The sequence below is a fragment of the Copadichromis virginalis genome, linkage group LG11, assembly GCF_057382275.1.
Source record: "Copadichromis virginalis isolate Kocher_CV1m ecotype Utaka linkage group LG11, C_Virginalis_male_GT1.1, whole genome shotgun sequence".
NCBI lineage: Eukaryota > Metazoa > Chordata > Actinopteri > Cichliformes > Cichlidae > Copadichromis > Copadichromis virginalis.
Genome location: NC_140628.1, coordinates 7,637,692 through 7,656,940, shown reverse-complemented (window position 1 = coordinate 7,656,940; position 19,249 = coordinate 7,637,692). Strand labels below are relative to the sequence as shown.

The 19,249-nt window shown below is 40.3% G+C and overlaps 1 protein-coding gene across 1 annotated transcript in view; it reads left to right on the top strand.

The window, feature by feature from the left end:
* The window catches only part of gask1a (golgi associated kinase 1A), a 76,871-nt gene that overhangs the window by 36,806 nt on the left and 20,816 nt on the right, over positions 1–19,249 (top strand). The window contains exon 3 of the mRNA XM_085472926.1: positions 721–1,158. Coding sequence (XP_085329052.1) covers positions 721–1,158 — 438 coding nt within the window. The remainder of the gene's footprint in view (positions 1–720; positions 1,159–19,249) is intronic.

The following is a 19,249-nucleotide window of genomic DNA, read 5'->3' as shown; positions in this document are numbered from 1 at the left end:
TAACATTATCACGAAACAATAGAGAATATTTCACAAATCTTCACAAACAAGTGTAGATACCATAAATTGTCCACCATATTAAACAGTTATATTCAAGTCTAGCGTGTTAATAAAGCCTTCACAAATATGTTGAGTATTACTCAAAGCTGCCCATCTTCACTCGGGGGAAACTACCTGTCTCAGGGTTGCTTGTTTTATACCCAGTCGTGTTATTGACTTGTCAGTTTTGTCAGTTTAATTCCAGAATGAAGGTGTTGGAATAACATATTGTTGTTTCAGTCTTTTCATGGGATTTGTGGCCAAAACCAAAAATCTAGAGTAACAGCAGTTTCATCGATTAATCTGGATTGTCATGCAGTGACAGTGTGACACAACTAAGAGCTGATGGTTGTGCTCACAAGTCAAGCAGGTTTTTGAGTCTGATAATGGATTCCTGCTGTTTATGGAAAAGGAGAGAAAAATATATTACATTTGAAAGAATTCAACAATATTATTATGTATACTCTAGCTCCACCTTTGGCACATTTATATATGAAAGATGTTAAAAGGTCCCATCCTTTAATTACTGGATAAAAAGTCATAATCTGCTAGTTGAATAAATATTCAGTTTGTCGTAAATGAAGTCCTTACAATTAAATATACATGGCTATAGGATCATAATGGGTGCATGGTCTTAGAGTAAAGTGAACAGCATTATCTAACTGTATTCATCCATCACAGAAGCCATCCGTGATGAAAAACTCACATCAGCACGGAGAAGGACGTGGACGTTCAACTACCCACAGTGAGCGCTGTCAGCAGGGCTGCTGCGCCCTGGTCAAGCGCACTGATGACTGGATTGAAGTGTTCGCCTTCCACCTGGACAGAGTGCTGGGACTCAACAGAAGTCTCCCCGCAGTTCTGAGGACCTTTCATAGCCACGTGCTGCCCAACAGGTACATTAATGGCACCCCCAGACCTGCAGTGTGGTGGGACCCAGATATTCACCACCTTTCTGATGAAGACAATGACCAGAACTCAATACAGCTCAGCTGGGTTCACTACCAGAAACTGCTAAAAGCTCGCTGTGGGAGTGAAACAGACCTGAGGTCAGCCCCCTGCGTGGGAGTGCAGCACTCAGAGTGGGGAAGCCTAGCTCTTTTTGACTTCCTGCTGCAGGTAAGAGAAGTGATTTTGTCCATTTTCCTGTGGCTTCCTACTGTAGTAATATTAAACTGTCTATATACATCTCCAAAAATTGGTTCTGCTCATCTGGACGTAGCGTTTTGTGGGAGAAACGTTTCGTCACTCATCCAAGTGACTTCTTCAGTCTCAGCTGACTGCAGGGAGGAACGCTGGTTTGAGCGCGGAGTATAGGAGGCCATTTACGTGAAAAGGGAAAGACCATCTCTGAATCGAGGAGGGGGCCTAAGGGTACATCTTTCGCCATCTTACAATGCTGTGATTGCAGCCATTCCCGAACGCTCTGTGAATGGTACTCATGGTCTTTGATCAGTGGGTTTTGATCAGTGGTTGTTGATCAATGGTTATGAGAATTTGTATAATTAAGATTAAGGAACTGACCTCCCAGCCCATTGTTCCCTCAGTGGGCTGGTTTCAGTCATAATGTAAATGTACTGTTTATAAGGTTGGGGAAACCTGCAGTCAGCTGAGACTGAAGAAGTCACTTGGATGAGTGACGAAACGTTTCTCCCACAAAACGCTACGTCCAGATGAACAGAATCAACTTTTGGAGATTTACTTTCCTGGATGATTGAGAATGCATCAAGATGTGTATATACAGTTCAGCAGGACAATTTCTTTAGATCAAAAAAGCTGACATGCACTATTAAAGTTATCCAGAAGACACAGGACAATGAATGGAGTTTGCTACTACTACTGATAATAACAATAATAACAATAATAATAATGATGACATGATGACAATGAGTGAAAGGCACGTTTTTTTAAAAGCATCAACCTACCCACAAACCCAGAAAAAAACAGCTAGGTCATGTGACCCTCACCTTGTGGGTTGTAGTGTAGTAACTTCCCAAGCTAGTTAACATTGATACAACCTAAATTTCATTACGTGCTAGCTAGCTAAATTGCTAACTAGACAATAAGTTAATAGAGTTCATCACAGACACTCAGATCTTGACTTTTCTGTTTATCAGTTTGTTAAAAGTTTTATTTTTTTAAACAAGCAAAACACTCCAGTGTCAATGTCTGCTTTGGATTCTCCGCTGTCTTGAAGGTTACCAGTGTCAGGCTGACGTGCTGTTGGTCAGCTGCTTTATTTAGGCATGCATTTCAGACCTAAATACAGTTGAATCCAAGTTTTAAATTACTTGCATGCACAAGTCAAATGTTATTTTATGAGATCAGTCATGAGCTATTTTACATTATATAGAGGAGGCTGAGTGATGCCTTTCAGCTTTAAAAGGTGGAACATCTTGTATCTTGTATGTAGACAAACATGGGCTTTTTGATCGGCCTTAATATCGAAACATTAATTCTGGCTAATATTCATACATGAATCTAGCATGAAATGTCTTATTCCTTGTACAACATTGAAAAGCCAACATTTGTTTCAACCAGGTTCCAACACTGAGGGTCAGTCATGTGCAGCCTGGGTTTCCTCCTCTTTTTAAAGCTTTCCCAGTCATGGTTCTGACATTGATTTCTGCTTTGCTGGATAAAAGCAATAAAAAGACCTGTTGTTGTTATTACTCTGACATTTGCTTCACAAGTTACACAAAGCACATAGTTGTATAAGCATGTGCTTTCATTGGCTCGTGGATTGGGAAAAAAAGACATTTATGGAGTGAGATTGATGAATGTCTGCTCTCAGACACAAAAACCCACACTGGCCAAACTGTTACATTTAGGAGGTAATTAAAGATGCAGCGTTATGTGTAAGAAGCCATCTGGTCACACCTTGTAACTAACGCAAAGCTGTTTGTAGTAATGTTCCCACCAAGAAGAAAGTCGCCTAAACATTTTTCCTAAGAGGATTACAAGCCACAGATCACTTGTAAAGTATAAAGCTGAAGTGGTGATGTACTAGAATAATATAATGTCATGTTATGGGTAACTTTAATCTGAAACACCTGGTTCATGCTGAGTTGGATTTAATGAGCTTTTATAATAAATGTTTCATGTACATAGTGTACAAAACTAATCTCTGCACACTTTATGCCTGTGGGAAAAAAAGGTTTCCACTGGACAGAAAATTATACCGTGTGAAGACTATTATATATTCAACAAGTATAATTTGTAGCATTTTTTTGTATTAAAAGCTTATTATTGCCAATATGAACTCTTACCCGACTTATACATGACATAGCAGATACAACAGAGGAGCATAGCAGTACAGGGCAGTCTGCTGTATGTCTGATTGCACTTAAGTTGATGGCTGTGCCATTTCTAATGTTTTTCCTAACCAGACAATCTTCAAGGAGATAAATAATCTGGAAAAACTTATCATTGTGACTGCACTGAATTTGAATTGTATTCTTTCTAACTTCATTCATTTAGTCAAAGTGACACCCAAGCATATTATGGGCTATTATAAAGTCCACTGATGTGTCATTTCGTGTTTATTGTATTTCTGGCTGTTCATCAAATTCCCAGTTTTATGCAGTTTTCCTGGTAATCACATTCATCCTGCATAGAGATTTTCTCATCAGTACAATCGCAGCCCAGAGGGGGTGTGATGTGGGGCTGTCAACGTTAGCTATAATATGTACTGCCATCACTATAAGGATTGGTTTATGTATTCCAGTGATACTGCGAGCTAATATGTACTTTCACTGTAAGTGATGTCCAGCCATCTGTGATCGGGATGATCTTTCCCTACAAATATTTTTTCTAATTTTGTCTGTAGTGGTATATTAAATAACTCTGTGTGTGGCTACAAATGTAATATCAGAATCAGAATCAGAATCAGAATACTTTATTGATCCCTGGGGGAAATTATTTTTTGTTACAGTGCTCCATTTTAAACCAACATTAAGACAAGACAGACAATACGCTAACTAAGAATAGTACAATATATACATATATATACATACATACATACATAAGTCACTTATAAATAAATATTTGGAAAAGAAACATGTGTAGTTGTAGCAGCAAACAGTGTGTTAAGTGGATGCGTTGTACAGGGAGATGGCCACAGGCAGGAATGATTTCCTGTGTCGTTCAGTGGTGCTTTTCGGTAATCTCAGTCTCTCACTGAACGAGCTCCTGTGACTGACCAACATGTCATGGAGTGGGTGGGAGGTGTTATCCAACATTGTCTTTATCTTGGACAGCATCCGCCTCTCCGACACCACCTTGAGGGAGTCCAGCTCCATCCCCACAACATTGCTGGCCTTACGGATCAGTTTATTAAGTCTGTTGGCATCTGCGACCCTCAGCCTGCTCCCCCAGCATGCAACAGCATAGAGGATCGCACTGGCCACCACAGACTCATAGAAAATCCTCAGCATTTTCTGGCAGATGTTGAAGGACCTCAGTCGCCTCAAAAAATAGAGACGACTCTGGCCCTTCCTGTAAAGTGCTGTGGTGTTTTTAGCCCAGTCCAGTTTATTGTCAATGTGTACTCCAAGGTATTTATAGTCCTCCACAATGTCAACACTGACCCCCTGGATTGAAACAGGGGTCAAGTGTTTATGTGGGTTAAAGTTCATAAATGAAATCTTTAAACCTGTTGTTACTGGCTCTCAAATCTTTTCAGTGTCAGTTTGGCTGCAGTAGCAACTGCTGAAGCTGGTAAGCTCCTTGGATGAGAAGAGGGAGGCAAAAAGAGTTAATTGTAGTTGGCCTGAGCTGCAGTTCCTGTCAGACTTTAGCTTGCCTAATGAGCCAAGTGCACTGTCATGTTGCTTTTTGTCAGCCACACTTAGGAGAATTAATGCAGTTATAAAAAAAAGTTTACATTGCAGATTACGGTGTGAAATTTTAAACCAGTGGTATTTTTTTCTGTTTGTTCACATTTTAACCCTCTCGAGGCAGGCGTTGCCAATTTGCAACAGTTAAAAACTAACAACCTGATTACCCCACATACATATTCTATGAGTTTTTTTTACTCAGAAGTACCACTGCAGGACTTGGTTGTGCATTAGCAACAAAAAGTTTCATTTGAGCCTGAGAGGGTTAAAGATAGATGAACAAAAAGTGCTACAGACGTGCTGCTAGACTGATTTATTTGGTTTGAGGGGTTGTGACATCAGTAATGTAATTAGAAAATAGACTGCACTTGCACAGTAGTTCATTTTGTTGGTGAAATACAATTATGAATATATCCATTTTAATCCAGTTTATAAGTAACCCCCCAAACGTTCCAGGGCCTCCACCATTTCTGCTGAAAAGGATGTGTGCTTCCATTAATGTAATTTCCAGGTTTTTCCACCTGGACGGGAAAAACATGACCTTTATGGTTTTCCCTTCCAGAGACTGGATCACATCCTCATTTTCTTTAAAAGACACTGAAACGTTCCCAAGCAGACATAGGAGTATTACCTTTTTCTGTACTAAGACGTTCTTACTTACATACTGCCGACATTTGAATTCTCAAACATAACATTGCCTACATAACATTTACATTTGGGACAGCTGAGGTCCCAAATTGTAATTCTGGATGGCAATTGCAAAACCTTGTCCCAAACATCACTGTCTATTACAACATTTGAGCAAAATATACCAGGATGTTCTTAGCCGTGCAGGGAATTGAGGGTCGGGGGAGCAATCAAACACACATCACAGGTTCTGCAAACGTGTGTTCTGGTTGTTCAACAGGTGTTTGATAAATTGCTTGTATTGTCTCCCTTACTGTTGGATCATGTTGCACCTATGATTACAAGAACTGGAGTCACTTACTTGAGAAAAACACAATCTGAAGTCTGTTATATTTTCTCCACAGTGGCCTCTGTTCTTGTGTGTGTGTGTGTGTGTGTGTGTGTGTGTGTGTGTGTGTGTGTGTGTGTGTGTGTGTGTGTGTGTGTGTGTGTGTGTGTGTGTGTGTGTGTGTGTGTGTGTCTGTCAGGGGTAGAGTTTCATCCTCAGCCAGACAGTAACCAACAGAGTATGAGAGATTTCCTGAAATAGTTGCCTTTATTTCTCATTCCCTTTTTATTCTAAGTGTGATGACTAATTCTCCTCTCCCTTCCTCTGTTCAAGTCACTGAGTTATGCTGTGCACTGTGGTGACTCACACCTGAGAGGAATTGCTAGGCTAGTTCCAGCTTTTGTCAGCAGTCCTTTATGCAGACAATAAGAAGGGCATCACTCTGATTAGGATTTATCCATTACGCCCCTGGGATAGCGCTCAGTTCTATGACCCACTGTGTGCACCTTCGCTAATCTAATATAAATTGCTGTTTCTCAGCAAGTACTCTTTGTGCGTGGGTTTTTTTTCATGTGTAGATGACATCACAGGCCATTTTCAGAGATCCTAGTTTTAACTGACCAAGGTTTTTATTTGATCACTTAAGGAAAGTTTTGGGTTTCTTGTGCGACTAACAGGGACACAAACCTCATGTTATGCTTGGGGTTGGTACTATTTTCTCCTTTATTTGTCATCCTGGAGGAGCTGGACTAGTTACAGGATGTTATCAAAAACCAAACCTAAAGAAAAATCCATTTAGCAGAGGGTTTTGGAGAGGATAACTTAGTTGGTCTGTGGAAACCCCCGGTTTGGGGATTTCTCTTCCAGTGCTCCATTTGTCATGTTCATCTACACCAACGCAGGTTAAATTGATTCTCAGTGGTTTAAGCTTCCTCACTGGATAGAGTGGGCTCCCTGAAGATTAATGTGTTTTTACACTTTGCTGATCAAGTGCATTTAATGTCTGTTCATCTCATTTTTTTTCAGTAATCTACTGTGACAAATTGTGACAAAGTTCCCACCCACTGCATTTCTTTTATCTTCTGGAAGGCATCACCACTACTGAGTTGAAATCCATACAGCTACTCACTGAGTTTATTAGATTTTAAAAGAAACAATCAGTACTTTAAAAACTATGTTTCTGACTTTTTTCTTTAAGAAGTTGGAGAGCAGAGAAATTAGCTTCTATATGGACAGTGTGTGGAAAGCAGATGTTTATCTCCACTTTTTTAAATTGGCAAGTTTTTCCCCAGAGAAAACTCACAAATGTGTGGTGTTTATATTATGCTAGAAAGAATCTGTTGTGTAATGTCACTGCTTGCAGTAAGAATTCACAGGAGCCAATATATTTTACATACAATGTACCATATGTACGGTAATTTTTGAAAGTACATTTTGTGTTAGTGACTCACTATAATTTGTAGCAGTGCAGTAATTGCCAAGTTAAGAATCACCAGACTGTTGGCATGTTGTATGAAGCACCTCGAGTTACTTTTAATACTTTGATGAAGGAGCTAAAATAAAATTGAGTGTTTCTGGTTAAAAAATAAAAAAAATAAAAGCAGTGCATCTCTTTTAGCGACAGGCTGAACATCGTATAAGTAACGAGTAGCAAACTGTGCAGATGGAATTTATGTGCATGTCACTGCCAGTACGCTTAAGCTCTGGAGACGAGAAGTACTGCAGTTTTCCTGGATTTATCACTGGAGACATTTCCAGCACCCGTCAGTGCTTCCCCTGTGAGAAAACAATGACGGACATCTTTGCAAATGGAAACATGAACAAAATGAAACAAATACAACAGCAGTGATAACACATTATAACGCATTTTATTTAAAATTCTAGATTCAACTGATTTTTGGTGTGACTTTGAATCCAGCCCTCACAGGGTGGGTGGTTTTGGTTTCCACTGAGCATTAATACGCCAGTAAAGATGTTATAATTTAATATTTCTTTCAAGATCTGATGTGTGAGTTAAATCATCCCTTAATTAATAATTGTGAGTATATGATGTGATTAATTGCTCAGTCTCATTCATTCTATCTTTTAACTCTTTTGTTAGTTTGAGTGTGTTCTGCAGCATACCAGAGCTGACAGGCTGATTTTTTTTTTACATCATGGATTCACTTAATGAGCAATACCTACACACCAGAAGTGTTTCTTTGGATTTCTGCTTGTGTGTGCAAAAAGTGTGTGCCTGTGTCTGTGAGTATAGATCCAGTACCATCGGTTCAATTAAAAATCCAATATAGCTCCCGGTGTGTATGTGCACTTTTGGTTCTCAGGGTCTGTGTCTTTGGGTTTGCAATTTTAGTGGAGCTCGTTTAAAAAGTGTTAGCTGCTAATGATCCTGTCAGAGCTGCTGTTTCTGTGCTAAACGACAGCCTGCGAGTAGAGAGTGGAAACTTGACAATGATAGGTAGTTACTTTGTAGTATATGGGAATACTACACTAATGATTGGGAGTCATTCAGTGTGGATATTTACAACATTTATTAGTGCACTGATGAGAAACCAAATCAAATGGAAGCACTAAAGGATTCAGAGGTACAAATGCAATAAGTAAAAGCAGTAAGCTGCAATGAATCCCCCCAGGAACATCACTGAGCTGTGAGGGTAGTCCGGGGGCCACGATCGATTAGGATCTTTTCATGTAATTTGGCCACAAGTCTCCAGCATCCTGAAATTACTCACTTTGAACAGAGACAGTATGAAGGAAACACGGCAGTCTGAGAGTCCTGGTCTGAGCTCAATGTTCCCTACATCTTCCTCACTGACTCACAGAACTGTGTATCATGAAGAGTGATGAGTAAATGTCCTTCAGAACTGAGTGAAAATGCTGGAGACATGCGTAACTTATCTGATTACCCGTAGTGTGTGGGAAGAGGCTTTGCTCACAGCCCTATTCTCTCTATTCCACTATTACCCTGTGGGATGGTTGCCCCCTCTCTTTATCTGATGCTTAATTTCTTTAATTAACGAAGAAAAAAAACATACATTTGAAATGTGTAATTTTGTAATTTATGTTATATTTTTAGCTTGTAATTTGAGTTTTCCATAAAAAGGCGATGACAAGGCTTTAGATTTGAAAATCATATAGGAGAAACAGAAATACAATGTTAATAAGAATGAATAAGAAAACAGCAACAATGTTCATGATTGTACTGTTTCAGCTACAAAAATAAAAGGATCTTTTACTGCTTTTACATTTGCAGTTAGAAATAGGCATTTATTGGAGATTATGTATGGGAATTTCAGGAGTGGGACCACGCCTCCAAACACCCTCCTTCCGGTTGTCATCTATATAGGTTCACCCAGTTCTGCAAGCTGTTCATTCTCGTTTACGTGCCCCACCCTCCCTCTCTCCTTGTTCTCAATTCTTTAACTTCTTCACTCCTATTTAGTACATGGGGATCTGCCAGGCCTGGGAGCCGTCGCCAGTCCCCTTCCAGCCCTTTCCCCAACCGCAGCTCAATTCATGTCCAAGCATTCACCTTTAACTACTAACCTAAAATGAGAACGTCGGCCCAGCTAGTGAATTTCAATTTACTGTGCTGTTGCTGAGGCAACCAGCACCATATAAGTTTAAGGTTCATTTTTCTTACATTTTACCATAAAGCATAAGTGTACAGTTACCATTAGCTTAAATTAAGCAGAATGTGAATCTGCCATTTCCTCATTTGCAGAAATAAAGTGGTGAAACATTTTTATGTTGCGCTCCAGCAGCACTGCACATGTGGCTCTATGCATTAGAGGCATTAGTTGTGTTTCATGCCAAGTTTTTTCTCTTTATGTTTTTAGGGGAGTTTAGAGTAGCAAGAAAATCCAAATTCAAAACTCAGAGACTAATTCCTGTGCCAGTTTGCAAATGTTTGCAAATATCTGGATATTTATGCAGTTAGAAAAGCTGAGATATTTTTTTGCTTGATTTGGTCAAATGCCTTTCGTGGTAAGTTGGCAATGCAGCCCGTGATCAGCACACCGTCACTGTGAATGATAACAAACATTAGAGGTAGGAATCATGACATTATCACTTCACTCACAATACTTTTTTCAACTGTAAATCACGTCTGTGCCCCAGTATTTGTGTTTCAGGTCCTGGATTAATATTCTTTGATTTAGTGTTATTCATGTTTTCCCTATTTGTCTCTGTGTGTTATATGCGTAGTTTCTAGTCTCTAGTTTTCTGCCTTCCCTGTGTTCCACGGTTAGTTCCTCTTGTCTCCATGTTTCATGTTCCCTCTGTTCCCCTAGTCATCGTGTCTCCATGTCACAGTGTCAAGTCTGCGTCTTTGTAAAAGTCTTATGTTTCCTTTTTTATTTTGATAGTTCCTTGTCCTCTGTTCGGTGTATTCAGTTTTGCTTCCTGTCTGATTAGTCCTGTGTTTTCCTCTGTGCGTTGTCGCGTCGTACTCCCTCATTGCTGTCGTTTTTCTCTGTCTTGCCTGAGATCTTCTGGTGCTGTGTTTTTCTAGTTTCCTAGTTTCCAGTGTCGGTTTTGTTTTTCTCTGTTGTAATATTCCGAGTTTTTGTCACAGCAAATAAAGCTGTCTTTTTCAGTTCGACCTTTTGTTTGGGTCCTAATCCTGCGTGCCACAGCTGTAATATGACAGGGAGACCTTCCTGCATCCTTCCTGTCTCTACTGCTGCTTGGTCTCCACAGTTGGTTGTGGTCACTTCAGGTTTCTGTGGCCATGTGGACTCTGTGTTGTGATGTTTGTACTCTGGAGATTTGGGTGATTTTGGTGGCAGTGGAAGTGTCCTCACTGCTGTCTGTTTCTGCTTGGTTCTTTATCCTTTTTTCGCTGTTTGGTTTCTGGCTTTCATTGTGATACATTTTGCTGCAGATTGGATAGTGAGGAATATCACAATGATGTCTTCACAAATTTGCAACAAAACCAAAAAACAATGTTGCATCAGAGGTATACTAGGTTATCTTACTTCAGTTTTTCTTAGTAACCAACACTGTTACTAAACCCTGCCATAATTTGGAGATAGTGTGTTATCAGTTTGTGACTGAATGGGGTCAGGTTAGCAATTACGTGCAGTCTGTTTCTGATAATACAGCAATTAACTGTGATGAACTGTCAAAAATCTCCATAGACAGAAATTCGCAATTAATTATTACATTTGCACTCAGTGACCTTCCTGTTCTTTAGGAGTATAACCAGAATACAACCAGCAGGGCAGCACGGTGGTTAGCACTGTTGCCGCACAGCAAGAAGATCCCGAGTTCAATTCCAACATCAGGCCGGGGTCTTTCTGTGTGGAGTTTGCATGTTCTCCCCGTGTTTGCGTGGGTTCCCTCCGGGTACTCCGGCTTCCTCCCACCGTCCAAAGACATGCAGCTTGTGGGGATAGGTTAATTGGAAAATCCAAATTGCCATTAGGTGTAAATGTGCGAGTGAATGTGAGGGCGAATGGTTGTCTGTCCCTGTGTCTTGGCCCTGCGACAGACTGGTGACCTGTCCAGGGTGTACCCCGCCTCTCGCCCTATGACAGCTGGGATAGGCTCCAGCGACCCTGAAAAGGAGAAGCGGAAGCGAATGGATGGATGGATGGACAACCAGCTGGCACCCAGTTGCTTCCAGTTCCCTTGTGCTAAATGGGACTTTGTCAAGCTAAGTGTGTCAGGTGGTTTTTTGGTTGAGCTGATTTATAGTAAGTTTGCTCGCCTAACATTATCTCGATATTTAGTGTCCCTGTTTCGGTACATGCAAAACATACTAAAATACTAAAAATTAAATACTATGCTCTATCAGTTAATTCTCACAACCCTAATGAACATAAGGTGACAGTATACTCGGTATACTCGGTCTCGGTAAATCGACTGACTCAAACACACTGTCCTTTATTCTGTGCCTTTAAGCATTTTCTACCTACCGCGCACAGAGACACTATGACAGCTGCGTCTGGAGCATTTTGGGTTTCAGTGCCTTGCCCAAGGACACTTTGAATGTGCCAGGGATTGAACACACATTTCAATTGGGTTGAGAGGAGCCTTTTATCAGTGGCTGTCTTGGAACTCAACAGGCCTTTTTTTAATGAGGCTGCAACACTGACAGTAAAGATAAATGTAACATTTACCCCCTCATTATTCTCAACTGCCATCTGGCTCTTAAAACAAACAGTTTGATAAGCCAGTAAGTTTGCCTGCTGGTGACATTAGACATTAAATAAAGGTTCAGTGTATTGTACCTGTTGTTTCAATTGAAAGTGTTTTGTTCATTGAGTCAAGGGCATGCTAGTCAGCTAGATGTTTAAGTGCTGCAGGTGCATGTGGACCTGTGAACCTGCAAGGAACGAGAGCTATTGCTGTTTGCTAATCTTAGCCATACTGGTTTACAGAATGTGATTAATGGTTCGTAACGGCTAACAATAAATGTTTATATAGATAATGTGTGACATTTTCAGCTCTCTTTTCACAACACAGAACCAAATGAAATGTTTTACTTTAAGAGCTTAAGAAAATGTCTCGTGACTACAGATACAGTACTGGTGCATTGGTGACTTGCAGTATACATTTACAAGGTACTGGCTACATTTCTGTTTGTTTACTGTTTGATTAAGAAGGTGGGATTCAGTTGGCCATATCTTGGTATGTTTACACACACACTTCAAAGCAACGACTGCAAATAAAGCCTGGCTCCTTAGATTGGAGCTGCCCACAGTAATCCTGTTTACACCACTGGAAGTACGCTTGAGATTATCCAGAGAAAATTATGTTTCTACTAAATTAAAGGAAAAAAGCATGCTTTTGACAGCTTTGATGGTGCTCAGGGTGACAATAAATGTGAAATCTGGGTAATTGTTCTAGGCTGGAGTTGGATTTGCAGTTTGTGTGCCAAGATTTTTAGACTGGTGGAGTTAAGGATCATACATTCAAAAACACCTACACATACTGACACTGACCTTACTTATGTTCACTTAATGAAGACATCTGCTAGCAATACAGTTGTCCAGACTCACTAGCCAGTTAAGTGTGCATCTTGCTAGTGCTGGGTTGGACCCAGTTTTGCATTGAGAACCGTCTTAATGCTTCATAGCACAGATTCGACAAAGTGCTGAAAACACTCGTCAGAGATTTTGGTCCTTACAGACCTGAACAGCATCACACACTTGCTGCAGATTTGGAAAATCTCTTTTTCAGTCTATTCTCTGTAAATCATAGAGACGATTATACTGGAAAATCTGGGAGGACCAGCAGTTCCTGATATACTCAGAACACCCATGCCACATTCAAAGTCACTAAATCACTTTTCCTCCTCATTCTGATACTTAGTCTTGACCATACTTACATGCCTAAATGGATTGATTTCCTGCCATGTGAGTGGCTTTTTAGATATTGTGTTAACGACGCAAGTAACAAATTGCCTGGTTAGTGTTTTTAAAGGTATTTTTCCCAAAGGGCGGTGGGATCTATGATTGTTACTAGAATTTTCAATTTGTATTTTAAATACCGTTACAAATACAAAAAAATACAAACAATTATGTTATGCAAACAAAGTTTTTTGCAGCTGTTTACCTAAAAATGCAGCAAAGGCGGTTTTTTTAAATAAACATTTCAAACTATTTACAGAACAATCAGCTGTTCTGCATCAAATTTGATGCCACACAAATTATTTGTGCCACTCCAAAAAAAAAATTTCTGTCCACTATGAGATAAAGGAGAACATCAGCCTGATACCTGCAGGCCTGACACCAGGAGATGTATCACTCCTGTAACACCTGTAACATTCAGCAGTCGCCTCATTGTTCTGACACACACAACAAAACTACTGACTACACACTAACTACACAAGATTTGCGCTAAACGTCGCAAATCTCTCACATCTCAAAACACCGCCGTCACTCCTAAAACTTCCCCCTTCCTAAACAATTGGTCATGTTGGCCATGTTGTCATATCATTTTTTGATTGGTCGACATGGTACATTTTTCGACCAATAGGAAAGGGTGGTTTTTTTTGGTTTTGGTTTTGCTCACAGGCTTTCGAGCGTTTTCCTTATAAAACGCAGTTTTTACCGTTTCTTCCCGCAGTAAATATAAACAACGATAGGATTCAGGAAGAAAACCAAACATTGCAGATATTTTTATCATAACTCTGGTTTTACGTGGCTTATCAACACAATTTAAAAACTGGTGTGAAGTCCACACTTGTTCCATCTGTCCTGCTCACGTCTCCAATGGTTGTACACGTTGTCATTAACATGGCTTCACTCCACATCAGCCACGCTGTCATAGCCTGTCAACGACGTTGATTAGCTGCGTATATACGAATGTGAATCGCATCATTGGATGGACTATGGGATAAGGTGGCATCATTCTAAACACATACGGGAGCAGCCAGTCACTCACTGACTAACACTGCAAAACAGAATTGTTAAAGTTTAAATTTTAATTTCAATTCAGGCTAGTTTTTTTTTTGTGCACAATGCAGATTTTCTGTGCGCAGAGACCGTGCCAGCAGTGCGCAATTGCGCACGCGCACAGCTTAGAGGGAACATTGGGTGCTGTGCTTCTGGTGACTGGCTCCATACTTTGCTGATCAAACAGAGTTGGTAAGATAGGCAGCCGCTGTTTCTCTCTAGTTGATGTTAGACTTTTCTCAGCTTCAGACTAGAGCCCTAGTTTCGCTGGACGATAAGTTATACTATTTTAACTCAAACACACAGCTTGATGCTGCTCCAGGTCAGTCGGATCCTTGACAGAGTTGGTCCCAACTCTGTCAACAAGAGCTCAAACTGCCAGCTGGCATCCTGAAATATGTACAAAAGTGGTCGTGACACAGCTTCAACTTCTGGATCAAACCATGAAACTCTCCCTGCTACTGGTTGCTCGTGAGAACTGGATGAACCCAGAATCTCCATTTCTTTCTTTTCTTGTTTAGAAACATCAGGAATAGCTCATCATCATTTGATGCTGACTTAATTTTTTCACAGTGTGTTTTTTGAGGAGAGATTTTCTGCAGAAGCGCTTTCAGTATACATACACGACAAGTTCATATCCAAGAAATTCTGAATTTTCTGTTGCTTTTTCACAGCGTTTTAGTTGCAGGACTGATAAGATTTGCTGCCTCATGGCAACCATAATGTTATTGTTTTATTATGAGCCATAGCCTTTAGCTTATGATAAGACACAGCACCGAGAAGGTGACATGAAAAGAATGCTATTTGATAAAGTTATTTTCAACTACTCATCCTTTGCAGGATGAGCTAGCTGACACCACTCTTCAGTACCTTGTGACTGTTGTGCAAATGCTAATAGTTGGGTGGCTAACACTGACGCGCACAGTGAGGCTAACATTTATGATAAGTGTTCAATACTTGAGGGGAGGGGCTGTGTGTCAACCGGAGTAGGCAAAGATGATTCTGTTGCCATTAGTACTGTTACAAATGAGTATCTAATCCCACAGTAATTTTTAATATTGATTAGTATCAATATTATAAGTTTTGTCTTATGTTATGTCCTCCAAGCAGAAGCAATACAAGAACGCAACACTAATGGCTAGAAAAGAAACTAAACTGTTTGCCTAATACAGACCAAGGGACAAAATATTCCCTGTGGTTTCATGTATGATGGGAAATAATAAACATGCACATTACGCAGAAGAAACAAAACAGCATACATCTGCAAACCACAGCTGTCGGATTTGCCTAAGAATTCTTATATTTTTTACTTCTTTTCTAGCGTCATCATTAGCTGACAGTTGTCTGTGCATAAACGGGTATAAACAGGAACTTCTTAGAATTAAACCTGCACGATTTTATTTGCAGCAATTCTACAAATCTGCCTGTATGTTAGTGCTAGAATGCAGGAGAGATTTGGATGCCTGTAGTCCATGTTGTCTTGACAGCTGTCCACCCTTCTGGGCTAATAAAAGCATTAGGATACTAGCTACAGTGGTTTCTTTGTACTAGACCAGTTGGTTAGTCTAACGTATTGTTTAAGTAAGTATTATGTAGGGAATCCTAACCTTATTCCACAGATTCCTACAGGACGACTTGATGACATTACTGAGTCCACTGCAGCAGCAAAGGGTTACTCTCTTTAACTAGAGGCGATGCTCATGTTATCAGTTATCAGTGGGACTAAACCCACAACATTTGCAAACAGTTCTCTAGTTCGACATTGTTTTCTACTTCTTGTCTCCATCTTTCAAAGCTCACTGAAATTAACTGGCTGTTTACTACTACATATCACATATGGTATCTTCATGCAGTGCATAGGGTCACACGACTGAATTCAGAGACATTATAGAAGAGGGACATGGCACTCAAATACAAATGAATAAAAATATATATGCAAATGACACAATGGGAAAGATGGTGTGCACCTGTTCATCTATTCATAACAAATGGAGGGTGCTACGTTACTGTAGTAAAATGTTGAGCATTTACTTTTATTTGGGTCATTTATATCATCCATCCATCCATTCGCTTCCGCTCATCCTTTTCAGGGGGCGCTGGAGCCTATCCCAGCTGTCATAGGGCAAGAGGCAGGGTACACCCTGGACAGGTTGTCAGTCTGTCATAGGGCCAACACACAGAGACAGACAACCATTCGCACTCACATTCACTCCCGCATTCACACCTATGGGCAATTTGGATTAATCAATTAACCTAGCCCCACAAACCCCCACATTTATATCTGCAGAAATTAAAAAAAAAAAATAGAAAAAAACAGAAAATAACCAAGAGGGTGTAAGTTGAAGCTACAGCTTATATAACACCAACCTGATGCAAGAAACTCAACGTATAAGGAAAATTAGAACAGTGACAGTTTTAATCTCCCACTTAAAAAAGGAATCACGACAGAGAAGAAAAAGAAAGAAAAGGTAGACCGTTCACGTCAAACCCAGCTATAGATGAACTCTTTGTATACAGAGCGTCTTCACACTGAATATTTAACACAGTACTGAATAATTACGTTCAGTTCTTTTCATGTCACCTTCTCGGTGTCAGGCTTGTCGCGACATGCGCTGCTTGCACTGTGGCGACTGCACCCTGCCGCTAATTTTACAACGTCCAATAGTCATTTGGACCTGCTTCGTTCTGTCCACACTCTCAGATGGAATGTGTATCTAACACCCATCTACAGTGTGTGTGTGGGATGGAAAATGAATAACCCATGAGGCTGCTCTCTCCCCCTCTAGATGTCAATCCCTGTAATAGGGCCAAGCTCTAATAGCCTCCTATTGATTTGCTGAGAGCCGATGAGGGCGCCTCTGAACACTTGTTTCTATCTTCTCCCTTAACACCTCCCTTGACTCTGATAGCAGGGAACCAAACACCAAAGGCGCAGGAAGAATAGTGTGAAGGACACATATTCTCACACACATACAATGGCAGTGAAGAACACCCTGGGTAGGATAAGGGAACTGAGGCTAAGGTAACAATTTGAGTGTAGGTTTAAAAAATGAAAGGTACACTGTTTCAGACTGCTACCTAGCTGTTTGTGCTACAGCTGCAAGGAAAGAAATCGACCAAAGCTTAGCACGCTCAGCATGTTTCTGATGGGCTCGGTTTATATTCTGAAATCGTTTCACAGTGTGATCAAACCAGCCTGAAGCCAGTCACTCAAGTCTGATACCCAGAGAGCAGTCCTTGCTGAAGATAAACAGCTTGGTGATTTTCTTATTTTCTGAGATTTATTAAAATGTGAACATAGATTTTAATGACATGAGGTTAAAATTTTGGGTTGTCTGTCTATTCAGTTTGTGGAAATGTTGAGTTCTCCTCAAGCTGGCACTAAAGAAAATTGTGTGAATCTTCAGCACCAGCGTAAGCTTTCACCACTTCCAAAAAAGGGGTTGTCCCCTCTCCACCACCTTTAAAGGGCTTTGATTCCGTAAATGCACCTCAAGGAGAGAGGTGGCTTATGGAAGACCTTACGAGTGAAGTAACACCAGTGTGTTCTAGCCTTTTTTATTAATTATTGTGAGATGCAAATTTGTCTCAGTACAGCAATCTAACCTCTTTACCAGCACTGAACTGCAGAGTATTTTCCTCCAACAGAAGGAGACATTTTGCAATAGAGATCCAATATCTGATTTACCAATTGACGACTTAGATCTAAACTTTAAATTTTCAGTTACTGCCTTTATGCTTGCTCCTTTTCTGTAGTGCTAGCTAGATGCTAACTTAGCCTTACTTACCATAACTTATGAACATTTGCACTCATTCCAGTGTCGTGCCAATTTAAAAAAAATATTATATGGTTTTGCGGCTTTCATCTTATTCATCTCTGAAATAATAACTCTCCCTAAATATACTGAACAAGTCTGTTTTGAAAATGTTATAATAATGATGGATTGGATTTATATAGCGCTTTTCAAGGCACCTAAAGTGCTTTACAATGCCACTATTCATTCACACACTGGTGGAGGCAAGCTACGGTTGTAGCCACAGCTGCCCTGGGGCAGACTGACAGAAGCGAGGCTGCCATATCGCGCCATCGACCCCTCTGGCCATCACCAGTAGGCGGTAGGGTAAAGTGTCTTGCCCAAGGACACAACGACCAGGACAGAGAGCCCGGGGATCGAACCAGCGACCTTCCGGTTACAGATACGCTTCCCAACCCCCTGAGCCACGGTCGCCCATGGTTACTTGTTAAGAGTAGAAAGTATAAAGATAGTGTAGAAAAAAGTCAAAAAAAATAAATATTCAAGGTATGTGTACTTCCCACCTCTGGTGATGTATAAACTTCACTGTGTTTTTATTGTAGTGTTATTGGTGTGACTCAGATAATGTTATAGGACACTTACATATATTATTTGTATATCGTTCGTATGGTATTTTGGTACCTGTAGTTCATTTACTCTTGTCCGAATCAGTTGATGAGTTTGTAAACTTGTCAGCTTGTTTGTAACTTGTTTTCACACAGAGTTTGTTTTCACATAAACTCCGAGTGAACCAAAATATGTTCAGTCCGCTCAATGGCCAGATGTGTCTGGTAGTTGGTTCAAATTGAGGTCGGATAATGTTCATAACAGAAACGAACCGATCTGGAGTTTGTTTGGAGCTTACAGCACCACCTCCTCCCAGGGGTCTTGGTGCGTTTGTTTTGGTCTGCACCCAAGTGTAATTACTGTGTTCACACCCGCACATATTAATCACAGCAAGGGGGGAAGACCAGAATTCGATTTAAATGGGCTAAACGGGGGTTTGACAACACCCTCAAAAATCTAATAGACAGTATTTAATAAGTGTAAACGAAGAAATCATAATAACCCCATGCAAGAGATAATGAACACATTTAAGAATAATGGTCTCTTTTAGTTTTTAGGCCATAACAGCAATAGCTCTTTAACAGGTGGGTACAAATGCCTTCCAGGTGAAGTTTATCAGGTCGACCAACTGAGAAGAGACCCTGTGACAGA